Raw genomic sequence first — 15804 nt, 5'->3', positions numbered from 1 at the left:
AGGCGGTGCCCATTGCGAGCAAATATGGAAGCCAGCGTTTTCGCGAGGTTCTGGATTCAGCTTTCCGTTTTTGTCGAAACTTTGCTACGCAATGCACTTGTGGGTTTGTCTTATTAGCCCTTAATTTGCGACAATTCAAAATTTTGAAAAACCTTGCAACCGGTCGGACTCAGTGCCGCGACCGCGCGAATTCCCTACATCCCGACTCAGCCTAGACACATTAACATGCCATTATTGTTCCTTAACATACGTTGCGCCTTTGGATTGGGGCTCAGAGCGTTCCGCGCCGGACATGCAGTGGTTGATTGGTTAACAAAGTCGCGCTCACCAGGACTGACGATGTGAACCCGAAAGCTTCCCGAATGGTGTCATATGAATGGCTGCTTCTGATTCGGGCCTGTCCAGAGGCCTCCTGGTGGCTGGGGAGATGCCCTAGGACGCCCCTACATGCGCCGTGTGACAGGCCTGGTGTTCTTTTCCATGGCCTAGCCGCCATGTCTCCACATCGGGCCCTAGAACACTGCCTGTGCAAGAGTGTGAGCCGGCGCGAGACCCGTGGCCGAGACCCCACCCACATCCCACCGAGACCACACATAAGCACCTGTCTTGCGACCCATTGCGACCAAGTTCCCCACGTGGCTCCCCTTGCCCCGCCGACCGAGAAGCAGCACACCCAGACCGAGATCTTTAGTGGGCTGAGCTCCTGGAGCGCAGCGATGTAGGGCGGCGAAGCCCACCAGGAACACCTCTGTCCGTGCGTGTGTGCATGCGTGCGTGCATGCACTCGTAAGCAGGATTGCCGCACACCGCCCCGCACTATCAATAAAGTGCTCCTCTCTAGCCACCACGCTGCTGTGTCAGAGCGCTGCACTTCCCAGCCATGTCCCGAGAGAAATGTTCCATATTACTTTCCGCTGTCGCTGCTAGTCTTTGTCAGTAGCGCTCAGAGTTGCCCCTCCCCCTCCCCCTTGGCTTTGGCTTCCTTTTGGGCTGGTATCTACAATCCCCCCCGCGGAAGGCCTGTGAGCCCTGTTACCACACGAGGCCGAAGATCCACATCGGCATCTACGTGGGCGGTGCAGGGGCAGGTGCCAAACCGAAGGCTGTCGCTGCTACGTTTTGTGGCAGTATCCGCCATAACTTAAGCCACACACTTGTCCTTTATAACGTGCTGAAGGTGCTAAAGCCCCTACCGCTACGCAGTACCCCGGCTTGCCCCTCCCCCCTCAGGCGCCCCGCCCGCGGTGTAAGAGGGGGGGGGCAGCGGGGGGGCAGTTACCAGCCCAAGCCAATGCGGAGGGTGGGAAAATTGCCTAGCGCAGGCATCTGGACTGCCGCGGCGACCCGCCCCAGGCAGCTTCAAACCCCCGCGCACGCAGCCAAATTTGGCTTGGCAGGGTACCCGGCTCACCCTTACAACCAGAGGCCACCGGCAACTTTTCGGATTTCCTACCCTCCTGCCAATGGAGGGGTGGTGCAAGGGGGTAGTACAGCGATTTTCTAGGAAGACCAACGCATTGGCACATCCATGATCTCGCATTAGTAGTCATGGTCTTAGCGCTGATCTGATCAGCACGGGGCGCCTATCGGGTGGGTGGGGGGGACACGGGCGGAAGGGGGCCGAGAGTGGCGAGAGGATCAGGGCACAGCCGTGGGCCTCGCGGGAGTATGCGACTGGTGCGGGCTACGAGCATAGTACCAGTCATTATCGCGCATGAAGAATGGAAAGCGCTTATCAGTTCAGTGGGGCGCTGTATTTCGCGCGAGGATTTAAGTGTCGGAGGGCCGGATCCTCCAATGCCTCCGATTCCCTCGTCTATCGCCGGGCGCCTGCTCGCTAAATGTCACAAACAACGTAACATACACCACGCTTGTACTCTAGCACTGCATCGGTACTTGTGCGTTATACCAATTCCTCGCCATTTCACTTGTTTTTGCAAAGTTATGCGTCGCCACAAGTACAGTGAACAGCTTCTTAAAATTAGCACGCATTTTGACTGGAGCAACGGGGCGTGCTGGCCAGTGCACTTCGCGGGAAGTAACGTGACTGGACAAAACTGTAATAACCGGGAGGGCCCCCCGCGGCGAGCTCGATGCGACCGCAATGGCTATTGCCCCTCCCCCCTCGGGGGAAGGGGCAAGCCAACCATGACCATGCAGGCAGAGGGGTGGGCGAGCTGCGATGGGGGCGCCTCGTTTGGGGCGTCCACGCGGTCAGGTTCTTCATAGGCTCCTAACTTGGGCCTTTACCACTTCTGGGGTCGGCTCCAGACGTTTGTGACTTTGGGTATCAGGCCGAAGGGTTGGGACACTGTGCCGTCTGCGCATCCTTTCATCTCTCGGGCTGTTGGTGATGGCATGTATGGTTTTGCGCTTGCCGTATGACGCTGATTCCCCGCCTCCCTCGCCGTGAGAGGTTGTGCGTGGTTGGTGGCCTTGTGTGTGGGCAGGTTGCACGCGTGGGCGACCGTTCTAGTACCTGGACGCTTGCGCCCTGGTTAGTGCGTGCGCTTTGCGTGTGTCCTGCGGCCTAGACGTTTCCCGGCACTTCTGTGCCTAGGCTTGTGACGTTGAGGCACAGCGGTGGGGCTCTGGCGGGTTGAGGCTTGGCTAGGACTCACTGTGCGCGGAGTCACACGGACTTTGCCTGCGGGAGGGTTTGCAGCAAAGTCGGGGTTGGTGGAGTCATGTTGGGCCCTGATAGCATGTGATGGCTCGGCGTCTTCGGGTGCTGGGACTGTCCCCTCTGTAACATCCGCATTCTTTACCACAAACGCTGTCTTCACAAGCTGTCCTCAAATATACAACACCGGGCCTTGGCTTGCATGGAAGATTTTCGTAGGGCCCCCGTTTGGGCCGTTTGCACGTCTGTGGGGCCCGAATCAGGCCTCCCACGCACTCAAGTTGACTCAACTGAACGCAACAGGTAGACTGCCGGCGCAATTCGTATGGGGTGGGCCTGAAGCGCACGTCCTACACTATTGCAAGCCCAATCCTTAGCTTTGCATAATCCCTGTCCCAACGCCACCAAAGCACTCACTTGGCCCTGTGCAACTCACGTCTCGGCCCGCTGTAACTCACATCCTGGCCCAGCGGCCCGGTGCCCAACTCAACATCTCAACCTCGTCACAACACCTCAATGCAAACCCCTGCCGCAAACTGTTACACCGTCTGCACTGTACTTCCCTCTGTCAGCGCGCCGGATAGCGCCATACATCCTGATGCCTTCAGCCATGCCGCGGGCAGGGCTCCTTTTTGGTCGCCCGTCTGCAGCACTGACCGCACAGCAGCAGTGTGCAGTAGGGTGAAGCTGTGGAGCCGCAGGTGCACTGCGGCGGCCGCCCACCAGGCGTCCCGCGGCGTGGTGCGGAGCCTTTACCCCCTCGGATGAGTGCGGCGCACGCGCTCCCTGCAGTGATCAGAGATAGGGACCGCATCGATGGCTACGGTCTACCTGAGCCTCTGGGGTATCACCACAGCGACAGCCGGCGACATGCATGCTGCGCCCGGGATCGCGACGCGCGCACGAAAAGCTGATGAAAGCAACACCAAACAATCCGACATGCCGTACTGCTCGGCGCCCCCGTCTGTCCTTATCCCTCGAACAGGACGCCATCACTGCACCTGCTGCGACAGCTCGGCCCCTGCTCGCCCTACCTGGCCTTGGCCTGCCGCCGCCCTCAGCTCGTGCAGCTCCTGCTGCCGCCGGTACGCTTGCTGCCACCGCTCCTGCAGGATCTGCCGCTGCTCCTCGGCCCGCCGCCGCCTCTGCTCCTCAAACGCGCGCCGCTCCTCCTCCGCCCGCCGCGCCCGCTCTGCCCGAATCTCCGCCAGACGCGGCAGACACGCCCGGTGCGCCGCCATCAGCCCCGCCGTGTCGCCGTACGCCCGGGCGAGCAGGCGCCTGAATGTGAGTAGAGCGCTGCAGCCCAGGGCGCCGGCTGCCGTGTGGTCACCCGCCTCCGACAGGTCCTTCAGCGCCAGAGCAATCTGCAAGCGGGCAAGGCAGCGGGCAAGGCGTACGTGCGGCAGACCAGCGGGTAAGGCGTACGTGCGGCAGATGGGGCGTTAGTAGCACGAGGCAACGTGGCGGGTATAGATGCAGGTTGCGCAGGTGAGGCGGTACACGCACGCTAAAATGCAGCAGACACACTGGGTCCTAGCCAGAGACCAGAGCTAAGCTTGACATGCCACCGCAACTAAAAGCTAGCCTCAACACGCTACCGCAGTCAAGAGCTTCGCCTCAAAATGACACCGCGGCCTCACCTGAGTGTTATTTCTTGGGCTGGGCCGGGCGTAGCTGTTGCGTTCTTGCCGCAGCGCCAGCCACAGCCGCAGCGGCACGGGGCAGCGGCGGCCGTCAGGTAGGCCGAAGTGGGCCAGCAGCCGGACCACCAGCTCGGGCTTGGTGCCGCTGACCATTTCCCCCATCTCCTTGCACGCGGACTTGAGCTCCGGCACCTGCGTACGTGTGGGATAGATGCGAGAAGCAAGCAGTCGCATGGAGCTGATGCCCAGCGCACTCACGTTACGGTACTTGCATCTGGTACTCGACAACGTATCGCACATGATACTCTTATAACCCGGGAGGCCCCTTGGGCGCTGGTTACTGGCGCAAAATATATCACGTACTGGTTTGTTACATGGCTGACCACCCATACATGGTTGACCAGGCTCGCAGTTCACTAGTCCCCGGCTCGCACAATATGGCGGTTGGCGGTTGGTCAACGTTTGACCCGTATTGCCCGCCCCGCCCCCATGTTGCCCGCCCCGCGCCCATATTGCCCGCCCCGCCCCCATACTGCCCGCCCCACCCCCATACTGCCCGCCCCGCCAGCTTAAGATCGTAAATCGCGTTCGTTCTCGCGTGTTGCTGAGTCTAATTGCTTGCCCTCGGGTCCCATCCCGGGGTATAAGCTACTTACAACCCTTGAGGGGTGGGCATTGTGGCATGCTCAGGCGGGGCATGCGGTCGGGTCGGGTTCGGGCCGCCCAGCCGCCCCGCCCCAGTATATCCCATACTGCCCACCCCTCCGTGTTGTAACCTCTACGTACATGCGTGCTTATATGCGTCATCCTGGCCCAGGCCCCCATTTTCACGAGGCATCATCTTTGTCAAACCCCCCCCCCCCCCCCACACACACACCACACATACATATGCGTGTGCGTGTTCTCGCGCATGCGTCGGGGCTTACCTTGCAGGACATGGGTGTCCGCAGCAGCTTGTCCCACCTGCAGTAATTAGGATGGGGGAAAGGGCCAGGCGTCACGTGTGTGGCTGAAGCACAGTACGGTGGTACGGTATCGGTCCGTATGGCAGCCGCCGCACCTGGCTGGCCTTGCCGCTCGCCGCCATAGCAAACTCCATTCTGGCACAATGCAACGTCGGAGACTCATAAGCTAACCTACTGAAGCAAGCATTGCACCTGTAGGCCATCCTCGCATACCTGCAAACAAGCATACCCACCGGTCCCAGTCCACGCCCGAACCCGCTCCCCCCGCCATGAGCGACCGCGCCGGCTCCATCTGCATGTCCAAGTGCCGCTTGGCCGCCACCTCCTCCGCCAGCGCCTCCAGCCCCGCCCGCGACGCAATGAACATGTCGCGACAGGCCAGGCCCGCAAACACGATATCCACTGTGACCACGCCGGGGCCGCGCACGCCTCCCTGAGGCTCCAGCGTCGCCGCCAGCCGCTGGAAAACCACGGCCCACAGCTCCTACTTGTGGAAATAGAACATCACAACGCCACCGGCATCGCATGGCAGAAATGACTAACCAGCGTAGCTTGTAACAAGGGGAAGGCGCGTGCGTGTGACACCCCATCCCCAGCTTTGGCTCAAGATACCCAACCCCAGCGCCCTGCCTATGTGTCTTCAGCCCAAAGGCCCCTGCTCCCACAGCCCGCAATCCGCAATCCGCAATCCACATTTGCAGCCTTCGATCCGCACCTGCGGCAGCGGCGTGTTGCCTGCAGGCACGGTGTCGCCCGCCGCCGGCCTTTTCAGCGGCTCCACCTTGGCCCTCGCCGCCTGCTTGGCCGCCTCGCGCCGCCGCCGCGCCTCCTCCTCCCGGGCCGCCGCGGTCTCCTCAGCGTGCGCGGCCTCGTAGCGCAGCCGCTCCTGAGGACCACAGCGTGTTTGTGTTATGTGCGTGTGTATTTAAGAGCACAAGGAAAACAAAGCCTGTGTGTGAGTGCTTCAGCCACAGTGCCGACTCAATACCCAGGGGGCCAGGGCACCACGCTAGCAAGGGTCGTGTGGCGAATGGGGACACGGGGGAGCGGCGCTGGTCAGCCATGTGGGGTCGGGGACATGTGCTCCAGAAGTCGGGGCCAACACGCACGGTGACACACACACGTGCGCAATGCGTGAGCTCCCATGGCGCGGATGCATTGCACGTACGGCTGGCACACATTCCCGACTTGAGCCCCCTGCCCCACCTGCACCCCACACCTCGTGCCCACACCTGCACCCGCCCCAGGCGCCCACACCTGCTTCTTCTCGTGCAGCGCCTTGACCTCGCGCTGTAGGTACATGCGCATGGGCGCCGCCGATCTGAAGATTGCATTGGTTGCACCGTTACTAAAGGAACCTGCTGCCGCAGTTAGCGAGCCCGTGACGTAGAATGCGACCACCCTGCTACCTGTAGTACGGGTTGGGTCGCAGCTGCACGTCCCTCAGCTCGTCCAGCTCCCGGCGGGTCAGGCCGTACCGCGCCATGGCGTGCGCCGTACAGATGCGCTGCGCCGGGGGGCGGGAGGGGGGGTTAGCGTGTGTGCGTGTGTGTGGAGATGGGGGCGGCGCAATTCACAGGTCAAACGGGCGATGACCACGTTGGATTACATAAGAGGAGCCAAGGGCCAAGGGATGCAAGATTTGATCGGCCCCGCCACTTGATCGCATCTGTACCGGTAACGTACGCGACTGTGGCTGCCGCTCTCGACCGCCCATCGCCATGCGCGCGACTGACACGCACCCAATTCCCGTGCACGTATACGCACCCGATTCCAGGGCCGTTTCTCCTTGGGCGGCTGCGGCGTCACCGGCGCGTCGGGCTCGGCGGCCTCGGGCTCGGGGGTGTGCTCGTCCGAAACTTCCGGCGCCGGCTCTGCGGCTGCAGCTGCTGCCGCGGCCGCGGCACCCAGCGCCGCCGCTTCGGCCCTTGACCTCACGCGCTCGGAGCGCCGCAGTGCCTTCGGCGCCGGGCCGGCTTCCTCGGTGCCGCTCGGCAGCAGGGCGCCATCCTGGTCGCCCGGTGTTTCGGGATCCTCTGCAGTTGCGCCGCGCCGGCGCTTCGCCCCACCCATGTTCTTGGAGGGCAAAGCGCCTTCGGCCGAGGGGCTATGGAACCAGCGCTACGCCAAATTGATTAAATTTTATGGATGCAGGCATACAGCTAGCCTTGCGCACAGTGCAAGAGCCCGTGCGCACGTTCCAGCGAAAGGCCTTGTTCTGTCCAACCGCTGCGCTGAACCCTAGTTTGCGCGATATCAACAAAACCAGTCTCGGGAGTGTCCAGAAATGTTTGCACTTGTAATTCACCCATTCACTGCGTCGCGCTCAGCGGAAGCGCGTCATCGGAATGAAAACCACGTAACGCCCACAAGCGGTTGTGCTAAGGTCCCAGTATGCTGCTGCTTTTGTAAAGTATTATCTAGAGCCGTTGATAAGCTGGGTTTCACTCCATGAAGCTCGCTGGCACCTAGGGAATCGTTTATGGCTCACGGGACGTTCTCCTATCGCATTGTACATTTTCGGCAGCTCAGGTCGATTTAACAATATAAATCCAACATTTACCTAAAGCACTTGCTACTTACACGCCAAGTTGAAGGATGCTGAACTCCAGAAGCCAGGGCGCGGGGTTGACCCCGCGTAGCTCACGCCAAGGACTGGTGTCTAGCATCAAGTATGCAGCTTTGTCAGCACCCACACGTCAGCGCTGCGAGCGATCGCCAGACGTCCTCGTAATCCCGCGCGCACACGCGGGCTCGCCCGAGCCCCCGATCGCAGTTATTGGGAGACATAAGCCGACGTACACCAATGCAAACTTCCCAACGGACGTGGAGGGGAGGACCTATCACCTCGGGACAAAGGTCAGTTTGCAGCTTCAAGTCCGCAATTGCTCGCGCCTGCGTCTCGCAGCGCTACGAGCCCCTCAACCTCCATCTGTGCACTCGTCGGGCATTAATGTCTTATGCGTGCAACCGCGTCACAGGAAGGCGAGGTGGCACCGCGAATCCTGTCTGTGGGCTCTGTGGGGAGAGCCCAGCTTCTCAGCACGCTCCTGGACCCCCCTGCCCCGGGCAAGCCGCTCTTCGAACGCATTTCTAGTCGCGGCTTTTTGACTATTACAGGTGCGGCAAAGGTTACTGCACATAGTGATTGCACTGGCTCTAGTGACGCAAGGGGCTGGGTGGAAATGGCGCATGTCCGGTGGGGGCTCACACTCACGCACGACTAGGGTTTCTCTCAGATCACTGGACGCGAACCCACTCATATCAAAGCATGGTTCGCAGCCGCAATGTGTATGGGTATGGCTATGGGTATGACTATCCAAGGCGTGGCTGTCCAATCAATACCTTAAGTGTTGGAGCCTTGCCGTGGTTGGGATGCAGCCGGCCCGGAGTCGGGCATAGGGAGGGTACACCTATGATGGGGTTCGGCACGCGGTCTTCCCCGGGTGCCTCTTGACTTCCTCACGTACCGGGGTACGCGCACCGGGGTCGCAACAGCAGCGGCGCTTGGGACCCAGGTCCGCCGCGGGCAGTGAGAGGAGCAGCAGGGGCCATGGTCGGACGACCGCACTTGGTGGGGAGGCAGAGGGGGGGGGGCGGCGAGGAGCGAGGGAGGGCGCACAGCACTGCTTGCTGGCAGATGCGCTTCTGCTGCAGTCACCTACCGCATTATCCACACCAGACCGCACCATACCACGCCAGACTGCACCTGACTTGCGCAGGACTGCCGTAGCGCCGCCCATACGCTTCGCGCCCCTCAACCGCTCATCCTGCCCTCTTGCCTCCCTTCCCTTCCCTCTTTCCAACCCCACCCGCCGCCCTGCCTTGCTCCCCCCCCCCTCCCCCTCCCCCTCCGCACAGGGCGTTTTGAGGGCGAGCCGGTCAGCATCGTGAGCACGCACATGGGCATGCCCAACATGGACTTCGTCGTACGGGAAAACCGCGCTGTCGTACGCGGCCAGATGGCAATCGTACGGCTGGGCACGTGCGGCGCCGTACAGCGGCCCGCCAAGCTGGGAGACCTGCTCATCGCGTCCCACGGGTCGATCGGGATCCGGCGGGATTCGGACTACTGGACGTTGGCGTTCCAGAAAGAGCAGGAGCAGGCGCAGCTGCAGCACCATGCAGCGGGCCACGGCGGCTTAACCGCCGCCAACGGCAACGGCAACGGGTTTGGCAACAGTAACGGCGGCGGGCTGTCTTACTCGTACGGCAGCGGCGCGGCGGCGGGCGCCCGGCCGTACATGGTGTCTCTGCCGGTGCCGGCGGACGGGGAGCTGGCGGCGCTGCTGACGGCGGAGGCGACGGCGGTGGTGGGGCCGGGGCGGGTGGTGCAGGGGCTCAACGCCAGCGCGGACAGCTTCTACAGCAGTCAGGTGAGGCGTGTGTATGTGTATGTGTATGTGTGGGTGTGGGTGTGGTTGTGGGTGGGTGTGGGTGTGGGCTTGGGTGTGTGTGTGTGTGTGTGTGTGTGTTGTGTGTGTGTGGGGGGGGGGAAAGGGGTTGGGTTGGGTGTTTTGGGGGGGCTGGGTGGTGTGGGGGCTGGGGCTGGGGCTGGGGTGGGTGAGTGGGGGTGATGTGGGTTGCGAGGGGGGGCCTGGGTGTAAGGGAGGGGTCGTGTGCCGCCAGGGCAGCAGCGCTAGGTGCCCAGCTGAAGGGGCTGGGGAGCCAGGGGCTAAGGGCTGGGTGCTGGGAGTGGGAGGGCTGCGTGTGAGGGACCAGCCCCACGCAGCAAGAGCGAGGCATCGGGTGCCTCTACATGCTGCCTGGGCCCGTGGGGCGTCTTACGCACGCGCAACGCACACGCGCTCACATGCAAACACGCCGCCGCAACCCCGGCTGGAGGACATCCGTAACAACGCGCCTGCTATACTACTGTTTCTGGCTACGCCAATACTTGTTAAGTAATCATGAATGGAATCCCCGCAGGGCCGCACCGGCTCCGACTTCGAGGACTGCAACGCCGCGCTGCTGGGCGAGCTGGCGGCGGCGCACCCCGACCTGGTATCGCTGGAGATGGAGACGTTCCAGCTGCTGGACCTGGCGCGATGCAGCAGGGGTGAGTGTGTGTGTGTGTTGTGGAAGGGGGGGCGGGAAGGGGGTTGTTTTCACCGTTCCTTGTAAGAAACCTGCGACACTAAGACGCAGGACACACAGGTGTTGGGGGGAGGGGGGAGGGGAGTTACACGGCTAGGGCAGTGGGAACAAGGCACAGCAAGCAACACAGCTGGGGAGGGAGGGAGGACGTGGAGGGAGGAGGAAAGGAGGAGGCGCTCAACGCCAAGCCCAATGTGAACAACACCCAGTACCCGAAGCGATCCAAGGCTGGGGAGGAGGGGAGGAGGGGAGGCCCCTCACTCCTTCCAATTTGCCGCCAACCCACCCACCCTTCCCGCCCTGTTCCACCCTTCCCACCCACCCTGTCAGGCTCCATCAAGGCAGCGGGCATGTGTGTGGCACTGGCCGAGCGCTACTCCAACGCCTTCCTCGAGTACTCGCGCCTGGAGGAGCTGGAGATTGCGGGCGGCACCGCGGCGCTGAGGGCGCTGGTGCGCTGCCGCCTCAGCGACGGCAACACGCCGGCGGCGTCCATGGGCGAGGATGCGGGGCCCGTGGAGTACGTGTGGGCGTGAGGTGGCGTGAGGCGGGTGGGCTGCAGGAGGCAGGGTGGAAAAGGAGGTGTGGGCGGGGTGGGAGAGGCTGGAGGGGGGGCTCTGAAGGTGGAGGGGGCTGGCTAGTTAGGTTCCCAGCCTAGAGTATGTGGGGAAGGGGGCGCACGAGGTAGCATGGAGTTGGGTGTGCTGTGGGAGAGCACAGCAGACCCGCCTGCATGGCTGGTTGGCACGTGGCGAGGGTAGGGCCGGACCGGCATCTTTCTTGTTTTCTTTTCTTTCCTCATTCGTTTTGTACTGTATTGTTTGTATACTACAACCATTGCGTGTGAGCTAGTAGGCATGCCCACTGTGTGACACAGGGAATAGAGTTGCGTGTGAGGATTGCATGCATACAGGCGGTGGGTGCTGCAGAGGTGTGGCAGCATGGAAGGAGGGCGGCGGCCGCACGTGGAAGTCGTGTGACGCTAGTGGCGCAATCGACGTTGCTAGGATGTTGTGCGGGCAAATACCTATGTGGTGTGTGGCATGGAGCATGCGTATGTCTTGGCGATGATGTGCGCATGGGTTCCGGATGGATACCTGGGTCTGGGAGTGTGACGCTTAATTCCGGGTGCGCTAGGGCGGAGGGAACGGGAGTGCGATGGAAAATGGAATGGGGTCCAATGCTGCCCCCTCCTTGGCCCACGAGCATACAGACCTTTCCCCGAGCATCTCAAGCGGCCACCAGGTCCATCCCACAGCCGAGCAGACCAAACACAGGCGACCCTAGGGCGGTGCCCAGCCCACGGGTGCGAACCGAGCTCAAGGCTGGGCCCAGAGCTGGCAGGGGCTTGCTCAGGCGGACAGCACTCCGAAGCATGAGAGGAAAGGAGTCTGAAGGTCATCATGACCGCGACGCAGGAGGGTCATGGCAGTGCGGCCTTGTCCCCCGCTCAAAATCCCACCCACGTCCCGCCAGCCGGCCAGCCGGCCAGTGCTCACGCACTGCACCTCACTGCGCGGCGCATCATGGGTCATTGGCCGGGCGTGCAACGTGACACGGGTGTGGCTTTCGGCTTTCGGTGGTGCCCACAGGGGATGCGCTGGCGTGGGGACGCGGGGCGGGCCGGCGTACACAAGGCGGGTGTGGCTGCATGCAAGATCCGTGCGTGGGGGGCGTGATGGCGTGTGCCTGCTGCGGCGGGGCGCGGGCCACTCCCATGCGCCGGTGCCCCTGCGCCGCGCCGGCCCGAGCCTCTGTGTCAAGCTCCAGCAGTGAGCATGCCTTACCGTCGCTCTGGCCGGCGGAACTCGACGTGCTCTGGCCACGCCGTGGCCGGGCGCCTGGCCACCCCACACGTTGAGGGGCGCACGGACGGCCCTAGCGCCTGCGCGGCGACCGCACAAATGCCCGACCGCGCTTCTTTCAGCTATGTATGTATATGCGCGTGATATGAGATCGCTGGCTGGGCAAGGCGCGCACACCTGGCGCGCGTGCGGGCGTGCCGACATGTTGGGCGAGTCCGCATTTCGTTAAGATTCGGGCTACCCCCACTTCAAGGTGGCTTGTTTGCGGTCATTTGGGCCCAGCCATATGCTAATAGGGGAATGGAGGAACCGACGCCAGGAAAGTGGCGACTTTTGGCCTGACCCTCAGCAGCTCGCGCAAGAGTCGGCCGCGCGAGCATTGCAAAATCAACTCCGGACATTTGCCGTCACGCTGTGAGATACTCGCGTTGCCTAGCTGGATAGCATATGTGTATTTCCAATTTGTCGCACCCGTGGCCAGCATCGCGTCAAAGCTGTGCCAGGTCGTGCCGTGGCACGCTGCCCTCGCCATGCCGCGGCTGCCTGTGCCGGGCCCGCTGAGCCCCAATGCTGCCCCCTCCTTGGCCCACGAGCATACAGACCTTTCCCCGAGCATCTCAAGCGGCCACCAGGTCCATCCCACAGCCGAGCAGACCAAACACAGACGCCCCTAGGGCGGTGCCCAGCCCACGGGTGCGAACCGAGCTCAAGGCTGGGCCCAGAGCTGGCAGGGGCTTGCTCAGGCGGACAGTACTCAGAAGCATGAGAGGAAAGGAGGCTGAAGGTCATGATGTCCGCGACGCAGGAGGGTCATGGCAGTGCGGCCTTGTCCCCCGCTCAAATCCCACCCACGTCCCGCCAGCCGGCCAGTGCTCGCTGCACCTCACTGCGCGGCGCATCATGGGTCATTGGCCGGGCGTGCAACGTGACACGGGTGTGGCTTTCGGCTTCCGGTGGTGCCCACAGGGGATGCGCTGGCGTGGGGACGCGGGGCGGGCCGGCGTACACAAGGCGGGTGTGGCTGCATGCAAGATCCGTGCGGGGGGGGGGGGTGATGGCGTGTGCCTGCTGCGGCGGGGCGCGGGCCGCTCCCATGCGCCGGTGCCCCTGCGCCGCGCCGGCCCGAGCCTCTGTGTCAAGCTCCAGCAGTGAGCATGCCTTACCGTCACTCTGGCCGGCGGAACTCGACGTGCTCTGGCCACGCCGTGGCCGGGCGCCTGGCCACCCCACACGTTGAGGGGCGCACGGACGGCCCTGGCGCCTGCGCGGCGACCGCACAAATGCCCGACCGCGCTTCTTTTAGCTATGTATGTATATGCGCGTGATAAGAGCCAGCTGGCTGGGCAAGGCGCGCACACCTGGCGCGTGTGCGGGCGTGCCGACATGTTTGGCGAGTCCGCATTTCGTTAGGATTCAGGCTACCCCCACTTCAAGGTGGCTTGTTTGCGGTCATTTGGGCCCAGCCATATGCTAATAGGGGAATGGAGGAACCGACGCCAGGAAAGTGGCGACTTTTGGCCTGCCCCTCAGCAGCTCGCGCAAGAGTCGGCCGCGCGAGAATTGCAAAATCAACTCCGGACATTTGCCGTCACGCTGTGAGATGCTCGCGTTGCCTGGCTGGATAGTATATGTGTATTTCCAATTTGTCGCACCCGTGGCCAGCATCGCGACAAAGCTGTGCCAGGTCGTGCCGTGGCACGCTGCCCTCGCCATGCCGCGGCTGCCTGTGCCGGGCCCGCTGAGCCCCAATGCTGCCCCCTCCTTGGCCCACGAGCATACAGACCTTTCCCCGAGCATCTCAAGCGGCCACCAGGTCCATCCCACAGCCGAGCAGACCAAACACAGACGCCCCAAGGGCGGTGCCCAGCCCACGGGTGCGAACCGAGCTCAAGGCTGGGCCCAGAGCTGGCAGGGGCTTGCTCAGGCTGACAGCACTCCGAAGCATGAGAGTAAAGGAGTCTGAAGGTCATGATGTCCACGACGCTGGATGTTCCTGGCAGTGCGGCCTTGTCCCCCGCTCAAAATCCCACCCACGTCCCGCCAGCCGGCCAGTGCTCACTGCACCTCACTGCGCGGCGCATCATGGGTCATTGGCCGGGCGTGCAACGCGACACGGGTGTGGCTTCCGGCTTCCGGTGGTGCCCACAGGGGATGCGCTGGCGTGGGGACGCGGGGCGGGCCGGCGTACACAAGGCGGGTGTGGCTGCATGCAAGATCCGTGCGGGGGGGGGAGTGGAGGCGTGTGCCTGCTGCGGCGGGGCGCGGGCCACTCCCATGCGCCGGTGCCCCTGCGCCGCGCCGGACCGAGCCTCTGTGTCAAGCTCCAGCAGTGAGCATGCCTTACCGTCGCTCTGGCCGGCGGAACTCGACGTGCTCTGGCCACGCCGTGGCCGGGCGCCTGGCCACCCCACACGTTGAGGGGCGCACGGACGGCCCTGGCGCCTGCGCGGCGACCGCACAAATGCCCGACGGCGCTTCTTTCAGCTATGTATGTATATGCGCGTGATAAGAGCCAGCTGGCTGGGCAAGGCGCGCACACCTGGCGCGTGTGCGGGCGTGCCGACATGTTTGGCGAGTCCGCATTTCGTTAGGATTCGGGCTACCCCCACTTCAAGGTGGCTTGTTTGCGGTCATTTGGGCCCAGCCATATGCTAATAGGGGAATGGAGGAACCGACGCCAGGAAAGTGGCGACTTTTGGCCTGCCCCTCAGCAGCTCGCGCAAGAGTCGGCCGCGCGAGAATTGCAAAATCAACTCCGGACAATTGCCGTCACGCTGTGAGATGCTCGCGTTGCCTGGCTGGATAGTATATGTGTATTTTCAATTTGTCGCACCCGTGGCCAGCATCGCGACAAAGCTGTGCCAGGTCGTGCCGTGGCACGCTGCCCTCGCCATGCCGCGGCTGCCTGTGCCGGGCCCGCTGAGCCCCAATGCTGCCCCCTCCTTGACCCACGAGCATACAGACCTTTCCCCGAGCATCTCAAGCGGCCACCAGGTCCATCCCACAGCCGAGCAGACCAAACACAGACGCCCCTAGGGCGGTGCCCAGCCCACGGGTGCGAACCGAGCTCAAGGCTGGGCTCCGAGCTGGCAGGGGCTTGCTCAGGCTGACAGCACTCCGAAGCATGAGAGTAAAGGAGTCTGAAGGTCATGATGTCCGCGACGCAGGAGGGTCATGGCAGTGCGGCCTTGTCCCCCGCTCAAAATCCCACCCACGTCCCGCCAGCCGGCCAGCCAGCCAGTGCTCACTGCACCTCACTGCGCGGCGCATCATGGGTCATTGGCCGGGCGTGCAACGCGACACGGGTGTGGCTTCCGGCTTCCGGTGGTGCCCACAGGGGATGCGCTGGCGTGGGGACGCGGGGCGGGCCGGCGTACACAAGGCGGGTGTGGCTGCATGCAAGATCCGTGCGTGGGGGGCGTGATGGCGTGTGCCTGCTGCGGCGGGGCGCGGGCCACTCCCATGCGCCGGTGCCCCTGCGCCGCGCCGGACCGAGCCTCTGTGTCAAGCTCCAGCAGTGAGCATGCCTTACCGTCGCTCTGGCCGGCGGAACTCAACGTGCTCTGGCCACGCCGTGGCCGGGCGCCTGGCCACCCCACACGTTGAGGGGCGCACGGACGGCCCTAGCGCCTGCGCGGCGACCGCACAAGTGCCCGACCGCGCTTCTT

General features: G+C 63.3%; 4 protein-coding genes across 4 annotated transcripts in view; 2 read left to right on the top strand and 2 right to left on the bottom strand.

Moving 5' to 3' along the window:
• Window positions 1-2807: 2807 nt before the first annotated feature.
• Window positions 2808-7537, bottom strand: CHLRE_08g363350v5 (uncharacterized protein). The gene is made up of 9 exons (XM_043064865.1): window positions 7002-7537; window positions 6644-6741; window positions 6492-6555; window positions 5950-6120; window positions 5468-5718; window positions 5196-5232; window positions 4267-4461; window positions 3658-3990; window positions 2808-3409 (listed from the first exon to the last, which is right to left on the bottom strand). Exons 1-9 carry the CDS (start codon window positions 7305-7307, stop codon window positions 3137-3139), a joined length of 1728 nt encoding a protein of 575 aa, XP_042921866.1. The 5' UTR covers window positions 7308-7537; the 3' UTR covers window positions 2808-3136.
• Window positions 7538-7647: 110 nt separating this feature from the next.
• CHLRE_08g363300v5 (uncharacterized protein) lies at window positions 7648-11511 on the top strand. Its single transcript, XM_001696053.2, has 5 exons — window positions 7648-8093; window positions 8216-8354; window positions 9096-9610; window positions 10164-10293; window positions 10662-11511. The coding sequence occupies exons 1-5, from the start codon at window positions 7833-7835 to the stop codon at window positions 10865-10867; spliced, it is 1251 nt and encodes a 416-aa protein (XP_001696105.2). The 5' UTR covers window positions 7648-7832; the 3' UTR covers window positions 10868-11511.
• A 2094-nt stretch (window positions 11512-13605) lies between these two features.
• On the bottom strand, window positions 13606-14917 carry CHLRE_08g363283v5 (uncharacterized protein). The gene is made up of 3 exons (XM_043064864.1): window positions 14676-14917; window positions 14481-14534; window positions 13606-14339 (listed from the first exon to the last, which is right to left on the bottom strand). The coding sequence occupies exons 1-3, from the start codon at window positions 14717-14719 to the stop codon at window positions 14192-14194; spliced, it is 246 nt and encodes an 81-aa protein (XP_042921865.1). The 5' UTR covers window positions 14720-14917; the 3' UTR covers window positions 13606-14191.
• Window positions 14918-15137: 220 nt separating this feature from the next.
• Window positions 15138-15804, top strand: part of CHLRE_08g363267v5 (uncharacterized protein) — an 8006-nt gene continuing 7339 nt past the window's right edge. Inside the window, exon 1 of the mRNA XM_043064863.1 lies at window positions 15138-15191. The gene's annotated coding sequence lies outside the window, so the exon portion shown is untranslated. The remainder of the gene's footprint in view (window positions 15192-15804) is intronic.

The sequence above is a fragment of the Chlamydomonas reinhardtii genome, chromosome 8 (genome assembly GCF_000002595.2).
Source record: "Chlamydomonas reinhardtii strain CC-503 cw92 mt+ chromosome 8, whole genome shotgun sequence".
Lineage (NCBI taxonomy): Eukaryota > Viridiplantae > Chlorophyta > Chlorophyceae > Chlamydomonadales > Chlamydomonadaceae > Chlamydomonas > Chlamydomonas reinhardtii.
The sequence above is the reverse complement of the archived record's forward strand: the minus strand, read 5'-3'. Positions and strand labels throughout refer to the sequence as shown.